Genomic DNA, 18,248 nt, shown 5'->3' on the forward strand with positions numbered 1-18,248 from the left:
ATTTAGACCACAGCCTTCCACAGAGACTGTTCTGGTTTAATGTTACTGGATCCCGGTGATGCATTCAACACGGTCCGTTTCACTGAACAGACAAAAATTACTTTCCAAAAGCTCAGTTGTGGAGTTACTTCTTTTAACACCAACGCTATAAGACTTTTAAGGGCATCTGAAGTGCAAAATACAGATTGGGTCTACAAAAATGTCTTTAAAGTTTAAGGCTACATTATGAGTTCAGTCAACAACAACGAATACTATCAAATATTGTAGCTATGAACACTCACATTTGATAGCCTAAAATTATCAATAACAATCTGCCATCGCACTATACAGATTTTATTCAATTCTCAGTTGAAAAAATACCAAAATTTAAAAGAATAAAGTTGTAACAGGGCTGCACGGTGGTCTAGTGGTTAGCATGTTGGTCAACACAGTAACAGTCTGGAGATCGGGAAGACCTGGGTTTGATTCTCCCCTGGGCATTTCTGTGTGGCGTTTGCATGTTCTCCCCGTGTGTGCGTGGGTTTTCTCCGGGTACTCCGGTTTTCTCCCACATTCCAAAAACATGCATGTTAGGTTAATTGGCGACTCTAATTGTCCATAGGTATGAATGTGAGTGTGAATGGTTGTTTGTCTATATGTGCCCTGCGATTGGCTGGCGACCAGTCCAGGGTGTACCCCGCCTGTTGCCCGAAGTCAGCTGGGATAGGCTCCAGCATGCCCCCGCGACCCTAATGAGGAGAAGCGGTATAGAAAATGGATGGATGGAAGTTGTAACAATACAAGAAAAAAAGTCCTTATGTTGAAATTGTGCAAAGTGGCATATCATCAATAATGGACATTGGTATCACATGAATTATAAGACATGTCCAGGTTGTATGAGTCCACTCTTACTGTATGTAGACATTTCTAAATACCAACCAAATAGCAACATTGTGACAAAGTGCAATTTGCACTTTGGTCTAAAAAATGGTCTACCCTGCTTTACACAAGTGACATTGTAGTTCCTCCAAGAAAAGTATTGATGCAAACTCAATAGAAGACCTACAAGCTTTTTTCCAAGGCGCTTCTCCGCTCCTCCTCAGTGTCAGCCGCTGAAGACCATTGGCTGGAAGTATCATCCATCAGGATAGAGGCACTGTCATCTGGTACAACAGAGGTGGACTGAGTGTCCAGAGTGTCCTGAGGATACAGTCACAGGAATATAGTCATGGGAGGTGTAACTCAAAAGTTGCACATCATCATTATTGCGGATCATGTGAAAAATAATGAGCTGGAGTAGAGATAAAGAGCAAGAGGTACATGATAGATAGGTTGCTAAGGTGACAAGAGACAGCGAAGACACATGAGGAATTGAATGATAAGAAGACCAGACTGAGATTGTCAGTGTTGTAGCTCAGTGGACATCAGCCCCAGATACATAAAGTGAAAGTGATGAGGAGATAAGCATGAAATGTTAGCTGTGCAGCTACAGGACTTGACAAATGAAGGCTCTGTCTTGATTGAGTTTTGACTTTGGAGACATACAATTACAGCGGAGCTCAGCAGCCAGCATTACTGATTTATGACCTCATAAATGTTATTTTCTTGTTTACCATCTGACAATTCAATCCTGTTGTGGTTCATCACAAGTATTATGGTGACGGGTGGTGCATTTTGTACCTGGGCCTTCAGTGGAGACTTAAGCGACCCAATCCATCTATTAAACCACCAAAATCACGTAGGCCTGGGCAATAAACCGAAAATTTACCATTACCGAAATTGACTATGATAACTGACATCATTTTGCCCATGTCACTAAATTTGGTGTTTTAATAAAAAATTAAATAAAAGTATTTTGTCTCTTTTGACTGTGTGTGCTGGTATGCTATGTTCATTCCCCTTTAAGACGAGGTACAGCGTGTGTAGTCACATGACTCCACCCATCCAGCCTGAACAAGAAGGGAAACAGACGATGAGCGAACGGCTGATGGTTCAAATGAAGAAGCGGCTGTACAGTGCCAGCATTTCACTCGCTAATGCGCCTAGAAAAAGACTGTCAGTAGAAGAACTAAAAAGGGATCACACGTGCGACTATGTTTTTCAAACCTTTCATTCAAATTTTGCTCCTGAAATAAATCCATACAAAGTGAACCAAAGTAGCTTAACATTTTGACGCATCTGTATATAAATCTACAAGTCTCCTACAACTTTTCTTGGCTCACATGGGCAACTCGCATTGACGCGGCATGACATCTCATCCGTACGAGCTGCACTCGCTGACGTAGCTAACTAGTTATGTTATCAGTTGGATACTGGCGCGCTCCTGGAAAGATGACTCCTCTCCATAGTGCTTTCCTAATCATGCGCTAAAAATACTTTTTTTTTCTGCTTGTGTTCATTGTAACGCCGCTCCGAACGATACACAAATACTTGACTTGAAATATGTGGATTTTTAAAGCCTTTAAAAAAAACTAAAAACATATACATCATGGCCAAATATGCAAACTTGACAATTCACAAACAAAGATCAAGATAATAAAAACATTATAAAAGCGTCTTTATAGGAAACCATGACTAGTTTGCTGTTGGTAGCAGTTTTTAAGAATTCCATGCTTTATTTGATGTCACTAATAGATGGTCACGTGGCTGTTGTTAGAGCTGTGTAAGCTCTATTATACACTTTTGTTCAGTGTAACCCTTGTGTTCATTAATGCTAACATTAGCATTCAAGCTAACTGTATAGCGATTTATTATATTAATAATCATCATATTGACTTAATTTCCTTATTGAGTTCTGTATTTGATGTGCCTTTGGCTAATCACTATGTTTATGTGTAATATTAGTTACATTCATTTACTGTTTATTTATTCAGTGACATTTTGTATTCTTTGTATATTGTTCCAGTACCACAGCATAAAGCCTTATAAAGACCACAGTTTACCAGTGCTTGCTGCCGCTTACTGACCAAATCCACCAAACAGAGGACAACTTGCCGTGTTCTTTGACTTGAACACACATCTATACCTTTGACCGCTCCAAACCAGTGCATCCTTGGAGACATCTCAACACCCCGAGAACCCTCTCCGTTTCAATGATGGTTGTCTATCCAGTTTCTAAAGCCAACATGGCACACACATATAGGCAATAACATGACAATGGAATGTCTGGAATTGAATAGAATTGTTAGAAAAATGAGAAAGTCACTATATTTATAAATGGTATTGTTATAATTGGAATATATTACCTGACATGTTTGTGGGTTGATATCAACTCCGTTCTTCTTGCGCAGTGGCCATTAGTAATGTCATGAGACGTGATGCCAGTCATGTTATGTGACTTTATGTGTAGCTTCGTACATGTGTGTACAGGATGTAGTATGCCAGGGTATGGACCATACATTCATATTTGTGGAGGATGTTGAGCAAAAGAACACGAAATGAAAAGTCAGTGAGAAAACCGTTGGAACCACCCGAGGCACATTTTGTAAATGGAGTGTTGTTGGCACTTTTTGGAGTTTTTTTCAGAAGTATTTATAGGCGGAATATGTGCATCCCATTACTTCCATTATATTTCATTGAAAGTATTGTGTGCCAGTTGGTCAATAAATCAACGAAAAACAGTTAATTTGCATTTCCTGCAATTATTTTCAGATGGCAAAGATATATAGTGGTCGGGGTAATTTAGCGTGCATTTATCGTTGTCGAGGTAAAACTGCCCAAATTTACTGTGATCTTGATTTGAGGTCGTATCGCCCAGCCCTAATATCACGTCACAATTATGCAAACCATCAATACAAAAACACAATATAACAATGCGTGACATTAAAGAATTGGGCAGGAATACCATTGTTACTAAAAGAAATCAGTTAACCCTTTATCTTCCAATATATCATCTCTAGACAATCCCGGACTCCAAATTTCTACACTACATCATCTGATGCAGTTGAGTATCAATATTCATGTAATAACAATAAAAATGAATAACATACTGTACATCACACTCACCACTCACTGGAAGACTTCCATTGGAAGTGGCAAACAAACCCTTTTCCAGGTTGACTTATATATAAAATGTAAATGTAAACTCACTTATTTGTTCATATAACACACACAGAAAGATGAACAACTCCATGTCTGTTTCCTTTCTTCATGCAGCCAAGAGCCACGCCACAAAATGTTGGGAATAAATTAATATAATTTAATGCAATAAATACTAAAATGTAAGATGTAAATGTAGGTCTGTGATTCTGAGAGTGTTTAGGCCAGCAGAGAAGGCTTTGCTGGCCATGATTGTACACCACCGCTCTGAACTAGTGTTATATCATGACCTCCATTTAATGCCGCTTTCCTGGAATTGAGATGATTTCCTGGAGCAAATATAGAGTCATTGTGTATGTTGCAAGTAAGCATGCATCTAAAATCAGTGCTAGCTCAAAACCGCGCACGTGCACTCAGCATGTTTTTATAAGCTATTTCGCTGGGACAGAAATGACATATCCAATTACAAATTTATTCCTCTATTTTTAGACCGTGGCTGATTCACTTTCTCTTGATGTTGTAAATATAAATGTATAACTGTCTGTCCTCACCTAAATCCCTGTGACTCAATGTCCAAGTCAACCTGCACACACACACAGCGGCGTAGACAACCTTAGCAAGCTGCCAAATGAAGAATAGTGATCGAAAAAAAAGTAAAGGACATTTTTTTCTTCTCTTCTGGCCTCATTTCACTTCTTCACCTGCTTAACTTAATTTTCTCTGAAGGTGTTTGTGCTTGTTTGGGGGAGAGAAGGTCACACAAAGAGAGTGGTATAGCAGGAGAATGAGAGGCTCTCTGAAGACCCCAACTCCCCCGGCTCATTTTGCCCCACTAAAAGCGCTTCGGCTTGGTTGACAGGTCAGCCTGGCTCCCTGATCACATCCAGATGTTCTGTGGCAAAGCCCAGAGGAAGAATTATCCCCACCTCCCTCTGCTGTGTTTTGTTTTTCAGCCAAGAAGCCTATAAAAAGAGTGGTGTATCTCTACAATTCCATGAAACAAACTTAGCCCCTGTCCACACGGGAACACTCCTGAATTTTGTTTTTTGGCGGGTTGAAAAAAAATGTGTGCCGGATTAGTAAATAGTTAAATCCAGATGGGAACGGATCACTGAGTGAAAACAATGTAATACACAAGGCACACCTAAGTGTGGCGCTGTGAACTGACACGCAGATGGAAACCATACACACCAAAACATAGAAGAAAACCAAATGCATGCACATAAGTCAGTTGTAGACTTACGAGAAGTGGAATTACATCTGCAAATCATTATGGAGTAAAAGTGATATATTTCCGTGTGGATAGACCCTTAGAATAGTGGTTCTTCCATAAAAGTGTCCAAATGTTTAAGTTTCATAAAAAAACAAAGACCTCCCCCTCAAGTTGTAGTGAGACAAAATAATTTGTCAGCCGTGCTGGCCACATGACATGCTAAAATCAGCAATGTCATCATTCTTAGGGCTGCCTCATGTAACACAATGCTTCTACATTGTGTATTAAATGAGATGCTTTTATACAGTACTACTTGGTCAGGCATGGTGTCCAGAAATGTTGGTGGTGGGAGCACCTCCTTAAAATTCAGACTCAGACTCAGGATGCGGTAACAGTGTAAGAAGGAACAGTGTGTTCCGCATGCTCTCATTATGTCAACATCTGGAAAAATGAATTTCAACAGCTTTGTTGTCGGCATCCCCTTTAAGCCAAAGACGACATTGACGATATCGCACAATAACATTTCCTCTCAGTATTTTTTTAGTCTTTTAAAAACAACAATACTCTTGGTGTGCGTTTTTGATGTAGGTCAAGATGACTGTGTAGCCTGTTTCTCAGGGAAAACAATTCAAATGTTGTTATGTGTCACTTTTTGACACTCATGTTGCTGAACAGCAAAATGCAAAATGTTCTATTAAAACAACAAGCCTCAAAAACCATGCACTTGCTGAGGAGTGGTGTTAAATTATCGAGAGAAAAATGTGTAGAAATGAGGAAAAAAGTGCAATGTCCTCATTATTCGATGAAGAGAATGAAGGATAAAAAGCACAGCTCTGAAATGGTTGAACCAATAATTGAATCTACCTCCACCTCTCTTGTTCTCTCTCTAAAGATTGGCAGTACAAACACTGAAGCACTGACCTCACCCGCCTGATATAATCTTATTAGGGCCTTTTGATGTTTTGCCGAGACGCAAATTACCTTTTATCTGCCCCAATGCTCAGATCGTTTTTTATCAGCTGTTTGCCGGCACTTTGTTTCTCTGCAAACTGAGAACCTAACTGAGATGCTCCAAGTGTTTGGTAGAGAGATGAAAGCATCATGTTTAAGCCCGCAGCATCAGTTCATCTCTGAGCACATGTGTTTCTCATGCTGAATGTGAGTCATGCATCACACAGGTTGCATCCTAACATTGCCCTGGCTGGCTCTCTGGCACACTGATCTGCCCAAGAGCTTTGTATTGAAGTAAGGCTCCCTGACATTTACCTAGATGTGCATGACTCAGTGTATTTGAGTGCAGTTTCTGATATCCACCAGTAGCAACAGTGTTAGTCATCTTACTAGAGGGCCATGGAGACAAAGAGCAATGATGATGTCAGCTCTCCATCAAACTTGTCCCCTTTCATGCGCTCTCTACAGTCAAGCCTTTAATAAAATGACATCAAACTCGCCTTGCTCATGTATAAAGTCATCCTCAATCACAAATGGGATACTTGCACACCGTCTATTTGATATTTTAGATAGTATTTTGTGGTGACAGACCTGCGTGTGAAGCAGCGACGTGCAGCCAATCAATGAGTCAGTTATGTAACCGGGGGACTGGAGTGTCGCCGGCGACAGATCCTCAGGGCTAGCCAGGCCATCTTTCCACTCCTGATGCACACACAAATCCACAAGTCCACATGTGAGTAAACCAGTGTTATGTCTCTAGCATATACTATGGATTCAGACCCACAGGTAACTCTGGACTTGTGAAACCTCCTGACACCTGGTACCTCCTGCTGTTAGTAAGCATTTGTACTTCAAAGCATAAATACCATAAACTTAACATAAAAAGCTACACATGGTAAGGTGTTGTTTGTAATCTGTATTTAAAGACAGTTCCCACTCTTTTTACAAATATCCACTAAAAATAGCAGCTTGAGAAAAAAAAACATTGTTTTCAAACCCGCTCAGCTAACTCCATTTTTGTTTAATGGTAAATTCATAGTGTTTTCTATACGGTCAGAGAGTAAACAGAGTTTGGAGTGAGCAGAAAACTCAAAAATATTCACCAAACAATCAGTTTTACGTGGAATAATGCAGGACCCTATTATGCTCTCTGAGGGCAGGCTGACTGTGCCACACTTCGTTAACCCTGACAGTAAAACATTAGATATGTACATACAGTCCTGATCACAATTTTAAGATCAGTTGAAAAATTGCAAGAATTTATATTTTGCACTGTTAGATATTAAGGGAGTTCTAAGTACAGCTTAAAAATGCAAAAAGAACATATTGGTCTGGGACCATAAGCAATTTACTGTAAACAAACATTGCAGTGAAATATGCTGTTTGTCAGCTGATCAAAAGTTAAGACCACAGCCTTTAAAAGCCAAAATCTTGGCAAAAATGTGGATTCAAATTAATTTTCTGTCAGGTATTCACACTGTTATGATCTCTTGATGGCAAAGTCAAAAAGCTTTCTCTCTTTGAACGTGGTCAGATTGGTGAGCTGCATAAGCAAGGCCTAGCAGCGTGCCATTGCTGCTGAGAATGGACGCAGTAAACAGTCATTTTCAATTTCTTAAAAGATCTTGAGGTTTATGGAACATAAACGTCAAACGGTAGACCCAAAAAAATGCCACCGGCGGATCTGATTGCCAGTCCATCTGGACACGGGACGATCCTCGACCCAAATTAAGGTAGTTACTGGTGCTGGGTGTAGTCAAGAGAATGGTTGAAAAATTGACCATTTGGAATTTTCACAAGAGCACCAAACATGGGACATTGAAATGTGGAAGAAAGCTTTATTTGCAGATGATCAAAAATGTAACCTTGACAGTCCTGATGGTTTGTATTTGCAAAAGTTTGTTAGTTTGCAAATGATGTTTTTTATTTGCAAACCACACTGAGTTTGTTTATGGATTGCTGGGCGTGAATAAAATGATGTGTGTGTTTGCAAGGTTTTGGCATGATTTTAACTCACATAAGATCCCACCTGAGCTGTTTGCCACATGGCACAGTGAAGGGGGAGCCATCATGATCTGGGGTGCTTTTTCCTTCAATAGAACAATGGAGCTTCAGGTTGCGCAGGGATGTCAAACGGCAGCTAACTACAGTATGTGTTGACGTTGCATCCCTCATGACTGAAGGTCTGTGCGTGCATCTGTGTAATAATGACTGGCTTTTTCAACAGGGGAACAATGCAGTTTACAATGCCAACCTGACAAAGGACTTCAGAGGAAGAAAATTGCTCTTTTGGACCATCCTGTGTGTTCTTCTGATCTAAATCCAACTGATAAGTGGATCACAGTGGGTCCAGCCATCTTCACCACCTGGAGCAACATTCCCACTAAGCCTCCTGGAAACTCTGGCATCAAGCATGCCCAAACAAATTTTTTGAGGTGATTAACAAGAATGGCACAGCTACTCATTACTGAATCTTTTTTTGAAAATTTTAAGGGGGTGTTTTTTTTTGTTTGTTTGTTTTTATAGCTATGTTCTTCAATTTTTGTCAGCTAATGAACAGCCTTTCAGATTGTTGTTTTTTTTTTGCAATAAATTGCTTACTCAAAAAATGCTTTCTCTCACTCTCATCTTCTTTTTGCATTTTGAAGCTCTACTTAGAACCTCCTTAAGCTCCAAAAGTGCAAAATGTAAATTCTTGCAATTTTTCAACTGGTCTTTTTGACCAAGATCTGAAAAAAAAAATGTAAAATGAAATTATGTTTTTTCTGTCTTCCAGAGTTGAGTCATCCATGTAGTTTGCATGAAAAATTTTATTTAATTTGAAGAGCTAGCTATACTATACAGAACAGAAAACACATTCTCCTACAGTATAGCGACTGGAACTGGAACACTCATTAAAAAAAGCAATAGTAACGTACAAGATGACAAAATGATACTTTCAAACCTACATTGACACATCTTAGTGCCGTTGCCAGAAAATCACTGTTTTGTTAAGAGAAGCCAAATACATTTGCTGTAAGGTGCTTTTTTCCAAACCGTTTAAGACATAAATACATATCTACTACTGTACACTATCATTTTACATTGTTTGATTGTCGCCTTGTCAGACTTTGTAGTTGACTCATTGTTAAGAACAATAAGTAATTAGTGTTCACTGAGTGAAGAGACGGGGCTGTTTTGAGGGATAAGATCGTGACAATGGCATCAAGTCCAAGCTTTTTTTGATGTGCACAATTACAGCAGTCAGTCTGAAGTCTCATAGTGTCTTCAAAGAAATCAGCATTGAAATATTTCTTTTTTCCAACAGCTTCACTCCAAACACTGCGTACTATTAACTATACCTTCAGCAATTGTGACTTCAGTCAGCATAGCAGTTGACAAATGTACCAAGACAAGTTGTGATCTCCTTCCACAATTTCCCTTATTTCCTCATTTGAGAATCGGTATAACGTTGTAATATGTCTACATTAGTGTACAATTTCAAAATTTTCATTTACTGTCCATCAATAGCCCATACTGTAATTCACTGTAGTACAGATCTTCTAATAAGCTCATTACCAAGCAAAACATTATAGGATTCATTAAAGACTGTAACTTCCATTGTTCACATCAGAGCCAGCATGTAAAGACCTTGTGGGAATGCCAGAACTAAAGTTTACTTACAAGATGGTTGCCTTCAAGTACACACTGAACCAAAACAGGCAAAGCCTGCTCATGTGACCAGCAGTAACATTTTCACTGCTCACCAGTTCTGTGTGTGTGACAGGCAGGATGGTGAGAGGCTCATCAGGCCTCGGGGGGCTGGCCAGATCCAGGCTGTGGCTGTGGGACGGAAGAAGTGAAGGTTTTCCCTCAAGTTTGCGAATTTGACGTTCCCCTTTAGCTGTGGCCCCAGCACTAAGCTTGCGAACCGGGTTTGTGAGCCATTTTTTCAGGGTGCTCACAGAGCGCTTGGAGCCAGGGGAGCTGGGGGCCGAGCTGCCTGAAGCCAGCGGAGGCAGGGACGCCGCAGAGGTAGAGATGCTGCCCTCACTGCCTGCTGCCGAATACGAGTCTGGAAGAGCAAAGAGAGGAGAAGGCGATTGGTATCACACTGGGGCTCTCAGGGTGAATAAAGGTAGATCCGAATGCAACCTTACTCTGCATGTGCACTCTGCAAGTATCATTTAATCATGAAATCTATGTGAAAAAACAAGCCTAGCATTTCGTGAACGCCCAGTGGAACATACATGGGGGCAGTGGTGCAGGTCGGCCGGAGGACTGGAAGCAAGAGAGAAAAAAACAACAAAGAGTGGATATATAAAAATAGCCTGCTCCCTAAGACACAGCTGTTTCGCACTGTGAAAGACAGACGCTCTGTTTACAGGAAGCGGAGCTTTTTCAGTTTGAATTCAATCACATGATCGACAGACACTTAAGATGCAAGGTAAAACATTAGTTCAGTACATAAGAGACATTGTGATGTCACCCATAGAAAGGAAGTGACCCGAGGTGTCATGGTCACTATAGAAACTAGGCTACTTGCTATGGACTGTTTGTTTTTTCTGTCTTGTCCCCCATTTTCCTTCTGTCTCACCCTCCCATCGCCCATCGCCCAATGCCCTTTCTCCTGTCTTCCTCAGGCTCAAGTATAAGTTCCTTCTGAGTGTGTACGTGTGCACTGTATGTCTGGGGCGTTTTATCTGTTGCGTGCAAACAGTTCAGTCATGATTCACATTCATCTTTTTGGCACTGACCAGAACTTTGACCCTTGATCACTGCTGCTACAGATGGAGACATACTCGATAGCTAAGGCTCACATTGCTAAGCAGTGTTCTTACTGTATTTCAGGCAAGAAGACTCTGCTAGGTCTAACATAAACTAACTTGGAAGGTGCGGAACTGGAACAATCCCATAAAGGAGAATAATCATTACAGGAACTAGGAATAATGCTTACAATGATGCAGCGGGATACATTGAGCATAATTCCAAGGAAAGGCTGAAGTCCAAACCGCTAACAAAGACAATTAACGGGATGAAAAGACAGTGCAAACACAACGCAATGATCCGGCAACCTTCATTCTGCCTGTCTGGAGGCGAAGGAAGAGGAAAACAGACACGTATGCATCTGGCAATATATCAAGGACAGCAAAATTATCGAGTTCACTTTCATTTATCATGTGATGAATTAATTTATAATCGCAAGACTGTTTTTTTCTGACCGAGAAATCTTGTCACGTTCTAATCTTGAGCTCTCGTGACGACCCTGCTGATTACTAATCAGACACAGGTGTGCTCACAGCGTCCTCAAACCAAAGTACAGGCGCTGCAATGCCAAACAGGAAAAATAAATACAAAATAAGAGTCTCAAACAGGAAATAAAAGGTGGAAATACGAAGTAATGTGACCACAAGGCAAATAATGAATTTGTCAATTTATTGTTTGAAGTTAAAACAACAACAGCTTTATTTATGAATCATAGGACTTGGCTTTGTATTGATCAAAATTTCTAAAAATGCCTCAAAATGAAATCCAACACATGACATTGTGTGCACACATACTTAGTTAATATATATTTTGTGGTTGCTAACAAAAAGCCTCCAGTATATTTCCTCTATAATCTCAGCATGCGCCGCCAATGGCCACGCCTATTCTGCTCCTCATTAAAGACCAGGGCCCGTATTCACAAAGTACCCTAAGGCTAAAAGTAGCTCTTAGTGATGTCATTCTAAGAAAAATCTTTAAATTCCTCAAATTCCCTTGGTAAGATAAAAGTAATCACAAAGCATCTTAGGCCTTAAGAGAGCTACTAAGGTGACAAAATGTTAAGAAAATCAATATAATAATCGCCACGTGAATGATGTATGTTCAAACATTTTGAAGCTGTGTAACAATTTAATTTTGCTGAGTTTCATCATTGACATAATTTAATTTCACAATTACACATTCTTTAATACAGTCCAAGTAATTAAGAAATAATTACTATTGCAACAACACATCATCAGTAGGGTAAAACTAACCTGTCTCACGACGGTCTAACCCAGTATTAGTATCTGTATCCCAGTATCTGTATTTGTGGGTGAACGATCCAGCGCTTGGTGAATCCTGCTTCACAATGATAGGAAGGGCCGACATTGAAGGAAAAAAAAGCCACGTCCAAGTCAAAGCGACAGTCCAAATTATTGGAAAGGTTGATTTTACTGTCCATTCATTACTAGGAGCACAAAGTATGTTTGTTTTTTCTTTTCCCCTGTGTCATATCACTGAGATAAAAGTTTCAGTCCCCTCCTTGCTCAGAGTTGCTCTCAGAAACTTCTTGAATCACCTTTAAACTAAGATTCATTGCTAGGCTAAGTTAGGAGCTCGAGTACGTAGTTAGCATGTTGGCCACACAGTCAGGAGATCGGGAAGACCTGGGTTTGAATCTTCGCTTGGGCATCTCTGTGTGGAGTCTGCATGTTCTCTCCGTGTGTGGGTTTTCTCCAGGTAGTCCGGTTTCCTCCCACATTCAGAATGAAAGTGAGTGTGACTGGTAGTCTGTCTATACAGTATGTCCCCCTGCAATTGGCTGGTTACCAGTCCAGGTCGTATAACCCGCCTCTTGCCTTTCTCAAGTCAGCTGAGATAGGCTCCATGAGAATAAGCGATGGATAGGAGCTCTCTGAGAGGACTCTGAGAAGCTTTGTGAATACAGGCCAGATCTGAGCCTGGATGGCAGTTGAACATGAGGATACAGAGCATTAAGGTGACAAAGCAGGACACTAACTGGACATGGACACTAACTGTGAATAACACAGAAACAAAAAGGAAGCTTTAAGGTTTGCATGTTGTAAACTGGAGATGGCGCTAGGTTGCATTTGTGGTCGTGTGACAATAAAAAGGCTGAGCCAAAGAACACATCCTTCTCAGCTCAGCTGGAGAGGATATGAAAACGATGTTGGCAAATGTGGTACGTGCATGACCGGCTTCTCTAATTTCTAACCCAAGACCCTGAGGATTGTGTTTCCCAGTGTTTCCGCACGGGTTCAACATGGCTGGGTTGCAGAGACACAGCCAGTATCACCATTCCAAACTAGTTCCAGACATCAACAGAGATAACTTATCAAAAGAGAAGGGGAAGAGACGCTGACACTCATTCAACAATGCATTGACACAGAGTGGACAGAATGTGTTAAAGTCTTCATCAGAATGAAACAGCAGCTCTGACTGATGTACAGTACAGATTTCTGATGCACAGGGTGCACATAATCAGTCGGATTCATCATGTCGACATCTGTCACCATGGCAACTCTGCAGTTTCCCTGCTGACCCAGGAAAGCTTCATCTCGGTATGGTTATGAAACCATATACAAGGTACCACGATTACATCTGTGGCAGCTTTTAGTCACAGTAACAGGAAAACAAAGGGAAATGACAACCTCCCCCCACCGAGGAACATGCTACCCCGACAACATTGACGGACGACAGCATTTACATTATACACACACATTATTGGGAGTAAAAAAAGCATTCCCACTCTCCCTTGGCTCTGGCTGTTACATGCTAATACTGCCTAGTGGCATTCATCTTGATAATGGGGCTTCAAAGCAAAGATTACCCACAGTGATTTAGTTAATGCAGCTTAACTATTTATGTGCTAGTGACAGTTCTGAGTTTGAGCAGCAGGCCAGCATCAAGCTGATCTAATTTTTACATTGTTTTATATAAATGTATTTAAATTTAATGCCCACTCACATTAGTGAAGTCAGATAATAGCCCTCAAGAGACAAGTTTATTGTAAGAGACGGACATTTGATTAAATTTAATTAATCAATTAAATAATTTATTGGTATCTGTTCAATATTTCAATGGCATAAGACAGTGTCTTGCCCAGAGGACTTGTGCCATAGTGGAGGTCTGCAGGGACTTTGGACTGCAGACTTGTTGAGACTGAAGCAAGTACACCTCTGCTGGTTGCAGCCAAGTAGTGGATTACACAAAATACAAACATCGAGCCAATATTTGCCATAGGAAATAATGTAAATCCAATGAATCCGTTCCAGACACCCAATTTCATAGAGAATAATTTTGAAAATTATTTAACTATAATCTTTTTAAGAAAGTTTTACATGCAGAAAACAATGCAAAATAATTATAAGTGACGAATATATGGAACTTAATGTTGATTTCGCCTTCGCATACAATCCGGTGAGATCAAATTCACTAGTGTTTGTCACCTTCTTTATGAAACTGCAGGCACTTGCAACTTTGTTTGGCCCCATGACGAGTTACATAGCAGACACATTCAATAAAAAATGCAGGGCAACGCGTACGGTGTTTGGGCCCTCAATTTCTCAGATTGATACAGTACAGGGCAAACAGACTCGTGTGTTAAGTGCAATATTGTACAAACCAAGACTGTACAAAAACCGAGGCAAAATTTTAGCAAAAAATGTTGACAAAATACATCTGCCAGTCGCAAAAAATGACAACGCCCCATTGACACTCCTACTCAAGTGCCTAAATGACGTTGGTTTGCTCAAAACCTTTTGGAGGTCATGTTGTTAAATCACACTGACACCCTGTTGGACTTGGGCCCCCTGAAGAATCTCCCCCACCCCCATTTCTGCATGCTAACTAGTTGGGATGAGCCAGATACTCGTTTTAGACAAATATCCCTCCATCCATTTTCTATGCCTCTTCTCCTCATTAGGGTCACGGGGGTATGCTGGAGCCTATCCCAGCTGACTTTGGGCGACAGGCGGGGTACACCAGCCAATCGCAGGGCACATACAGACAAACAACCATTCACACTCACATTCTATGGACAATTTAGAGTTGCCAATTAACTTAACATGCATGTTTTTGGAATGTGGGAGGAAACCGTAGAAAAGAACATGCAAACTCCACACAGAAATGCCCAACAGAGATTCAAACCCAGATCTTCCCGATCTCCTGACTGTGACTGTGTGGCCAACATGCTAACCACTAGACCACCGTGCGGCCCTAGCCAAATATCCGTTACGAATAATGCATTTTTGCAGAGTACAAGCATGGAACGAGTACAGCTCGTCATGAGCCTCAATCCTGGTGACGGAAAATCCTCATTGGGTAACTACTTATATAGTCATTCTTCACGCTCTGCGATTGGCCAGTCACACACAGCGACCACCCCTCCCGAGGCAGACTCTCTACAGCCATAGTGTGGAGTACGCGGAGCATTTGACAGAGTTGAAAATGGCTCCTGTCGCGTTGTTCACTGCCTCCACGTCGGACGTTTTTTTTTTAATCTAAAGTTCCTTGGTAAACTTGTTTCATTACGTACGTGGTGCATTTGACAAGACAGAGCTGTAAACGGCTCGTGTTGCGTCGGTCACTGACGGTGTTTTTTTTTTTTCGTCTGCTTGCTTCTAATTTGGCTGGTGATATAAAGTCAGTTGGAAAACTTTGCTCGTAGTACTGAATATGGTGCTTTTGAGAAAACTACAGTGAGCAAGGCTGACAGATTATTTCATGTCAATGTCAGACTTAAAATAATGTACCGATTTAAGCCCTGCCCATTTGCGGTTAAACCACCCCCACTTCCGGTTTATGCCCCTCCCACTCCAGGTACAGATATAGATGGGTGAACAGATACAGATACAGATCGTGGCAAACTCGCTCATCCCTAATAACAAGTATATAACTACTGTATTATATAATAAGAAACCCAAAGGAAAACATGTTTTCACAAGATCCTCATTCTGCTCATTTAAATAATCAATTGCCTATCTAGGGCAGGACTTGCCCAGAGATGTAGAGGGAGAAAATATCTGATTGAATATTCTCTAGAGGGTCACAAATATTTAACTGAATCAAAGCTGTCGTTGTTTGAGAAAGAAAACTGGAGAGCCAACAAATGGCAAATTGCACAAGCAAAACAGACTGGAAGAAATGGACAGGCGGTGAGCGTTCCCCCTGCAGAAGTTTGATCCAACTTCCTTTTATTATTGATTCCTTTAAGAGCTGCTGAGTTGATGAATCAGTCTAAAAGCGTCTGTGGTAATGGAGTAAACTTGTTCAAAGTAGATCTACTTTGAAGGTCTCTGCCATTTAGAGACCTGTTAGGTCATTTGAGACTCCACCATCACACAAACAGCAACATACATGAAGCAGATGAGTGGCAAATAAGCAGGTGGCCTTGCAGTCACCACAGATGTAAACGTGTCTGTGCTGAGGCACAGCCAATACATGACAACACCTCCAGATTACAACTGCAGGGGTCCAGGAGAATGATGGGCTCACTGACACCACCATTCTGCCCCTTCTGACTTTATTCTCTTCATCACTATTGGTATACTGCACTTCACCCACTCAGAGGAAATGGACACTCAGCGGATATGCAGACTCAAAGCGAGACAACAAGGCACTTAGTACCCGAGTCATATGGACTGGAAACCCTGAACTCTATTGTGATGGACTCTTATAGATTACATGCTGCCATTCTCAAGGGAAATATAATTTAGACCTTTTGCTGCTCCACTGTGTTGTCTTTTACCCTGTTTCACTTGCTCTCAGTCCAATAAATCCTACTGACCTAGGCCAAGTAACACTATACAGTAGTACCTCGCATAACGTAAACCTCCTTTTACATAAATTCCACTGAACGTAAAGAATTTATGTAAAGTTTTTGCATAGTATTACGTAAGAAATTCCATATAACATAAAGCGTCAAGTCGGTACAAGTTCAGAAATTTGATTTAAATAGCTTGCGCGGCAGAGAGAGGGAAACATTTTCCATGACTAACAAAGTACACTTGGTGACGCCTTCTGACGCTTCACGCTCTCATTGGCTGATTATCGGGGCACTGCCTACTCTCTCATCTCATTGGCTGATTATCGGGGCACCGCCTACGCTCTCATCTCATTGGCTGACTTATACAGCGCGTACGTGAGTTTGTGTGAGAGACAGGCTTCTCCCTTCAACCTCCCTTCTTCATCGTGGCCAAATGGGTGAGTTTGGGAAGATCTTGGAAAGGATTAGGCTATGTACATTTATTTTACACTTCGTGTAACGTAAAAACCCTATAAAGTAAACATTCTCGGAACGGATTATTTACGTTGTAGGGGCGTCTACTGTATAGACAAATTAATGATTCCACCGGAGTGTGGGATTGGCCATTAGTTCCCAGTCAATTTCTCATTTTGCAATTCTGTTTTCAGCTGTGCAGGAATAGTTTGGGAAAGGAGAACAAAGGCATGGTTAGGTAAGTTTTACAAAGAATAACTTGACTATCCTTGAACTCAACACCATCAAACCCCACTGGGATGAACTCAAACATAGATTGTGAGTCAGTATCAGTGATTTCTTACCTCACAAATGAAATCTTAACTAATGCCCACCACCAACCTGGGTGTGGGTGACATTTAGGATATTTCCCTCCTGTCTCCCGACTTTTCTCTTCCCTGCCTCTTCATCTTGCTTCCCCGCCTCACCACGGAGCATTATATCATCCCCCCCACTTTTACCCTGTCACTGGTAGTGCAGTATTGGCTGGGTCCTGCCCCTGGGATGTCAACACATAACTCCCTCCTCAGATACAAAGCACAGCTCTGCCACAAATCTGCTGAGAGCTGCACATGCAGGCAAAAAACAACAAGGCGGCATGATTTGGCATGATTCCACTTGAAGACTTTGAGTCACCTTACTAATCTTCTAAAATGAACATATACAGTCATCCCTTGTTTATCATAATTAACTGGTTCCAGACCCGACCACGATAAGTAGGATTCAATAGTCATAAATATTAATATCAATATTAATGAACAGAATATGTTCGTAGTTAGAGCTTAGAAAACCTCTTAATGACTTTCTAAATACAATTTTTACCATTATTAGAGCCCTGCAGACATGAAATAACCCTCCACAGTCATCTTTACACTCATATTACCCGACATAGTTTATATAATGAGAAAAAACAAGTCATTTAAGAATAAATAAGACTCAAGCTTGTGTGTGTTTCAATAACTGTCTCCTGTACGTGTGGCCGGGAAGTGACGTCAGGGATTCCGAGTTGAGTTTTAGGTGGAGTACGGCTACAACAGAAACCTGTTTTACTATTATGCTGAC

General features: G+C 40.9%; 1 protein-coding gene across 4 annotated transcripts in view; it reads right to left on the reverse strand.

Moving 5' to 3' along the window:
• arhgef25a (Rho guanine nucleotide exchange factor (GEF) 25a) overlaps nucleotides 1-18,248 on the reverse strand; it is a 90,107-nt gene that overhangs the window by 21,867 nt on the left and 49,992 nt on the right. For 3 of the 4 annotated variants that reach the window (XM_054770600.1, XM_054770607.1, XM_054770617.1), the window contains 3 exons: nucleotides 9,928-10,235; nucleotides 6,773-6,883; nucleotides 1,046-1,179 (listed from right to left, as the gene is read on the reverse strand). In XM_054770600.1, the coding sequence (XP_054626575.1) occupies nucleotides 1,046-1,179; nucleotides 6,773-6,883; nucleotides 9,928-10,235 (553 nt within the window). The remainder of the gene's footprint in view (nucleotides 1-1,045; nucleotides 1,180-6,772; nucleotides 6,884-9,927; nucleotides 10,236-18,248) is intronic. The other variant, XM_054770621.1, reaches the window with a different exon arrangement.

Source organism: Dunckerocampus dactyliophorus, chromosome 1 (assembly GCF_027744805.1).
Source record: "Dunckerocampus dactyliophorus isolate RoL2022-P2 chromosome 1, RoL_Ddac_1.1, whole genome shotgun sequence".
Taxonomy (NCBI): Eukaryota; Metazoa; Chordata; class Actinopteri; order Syngnathiformes; family Syngnathidae; genus Dunckerocampus; species Dunckerocampus dactyliophorus.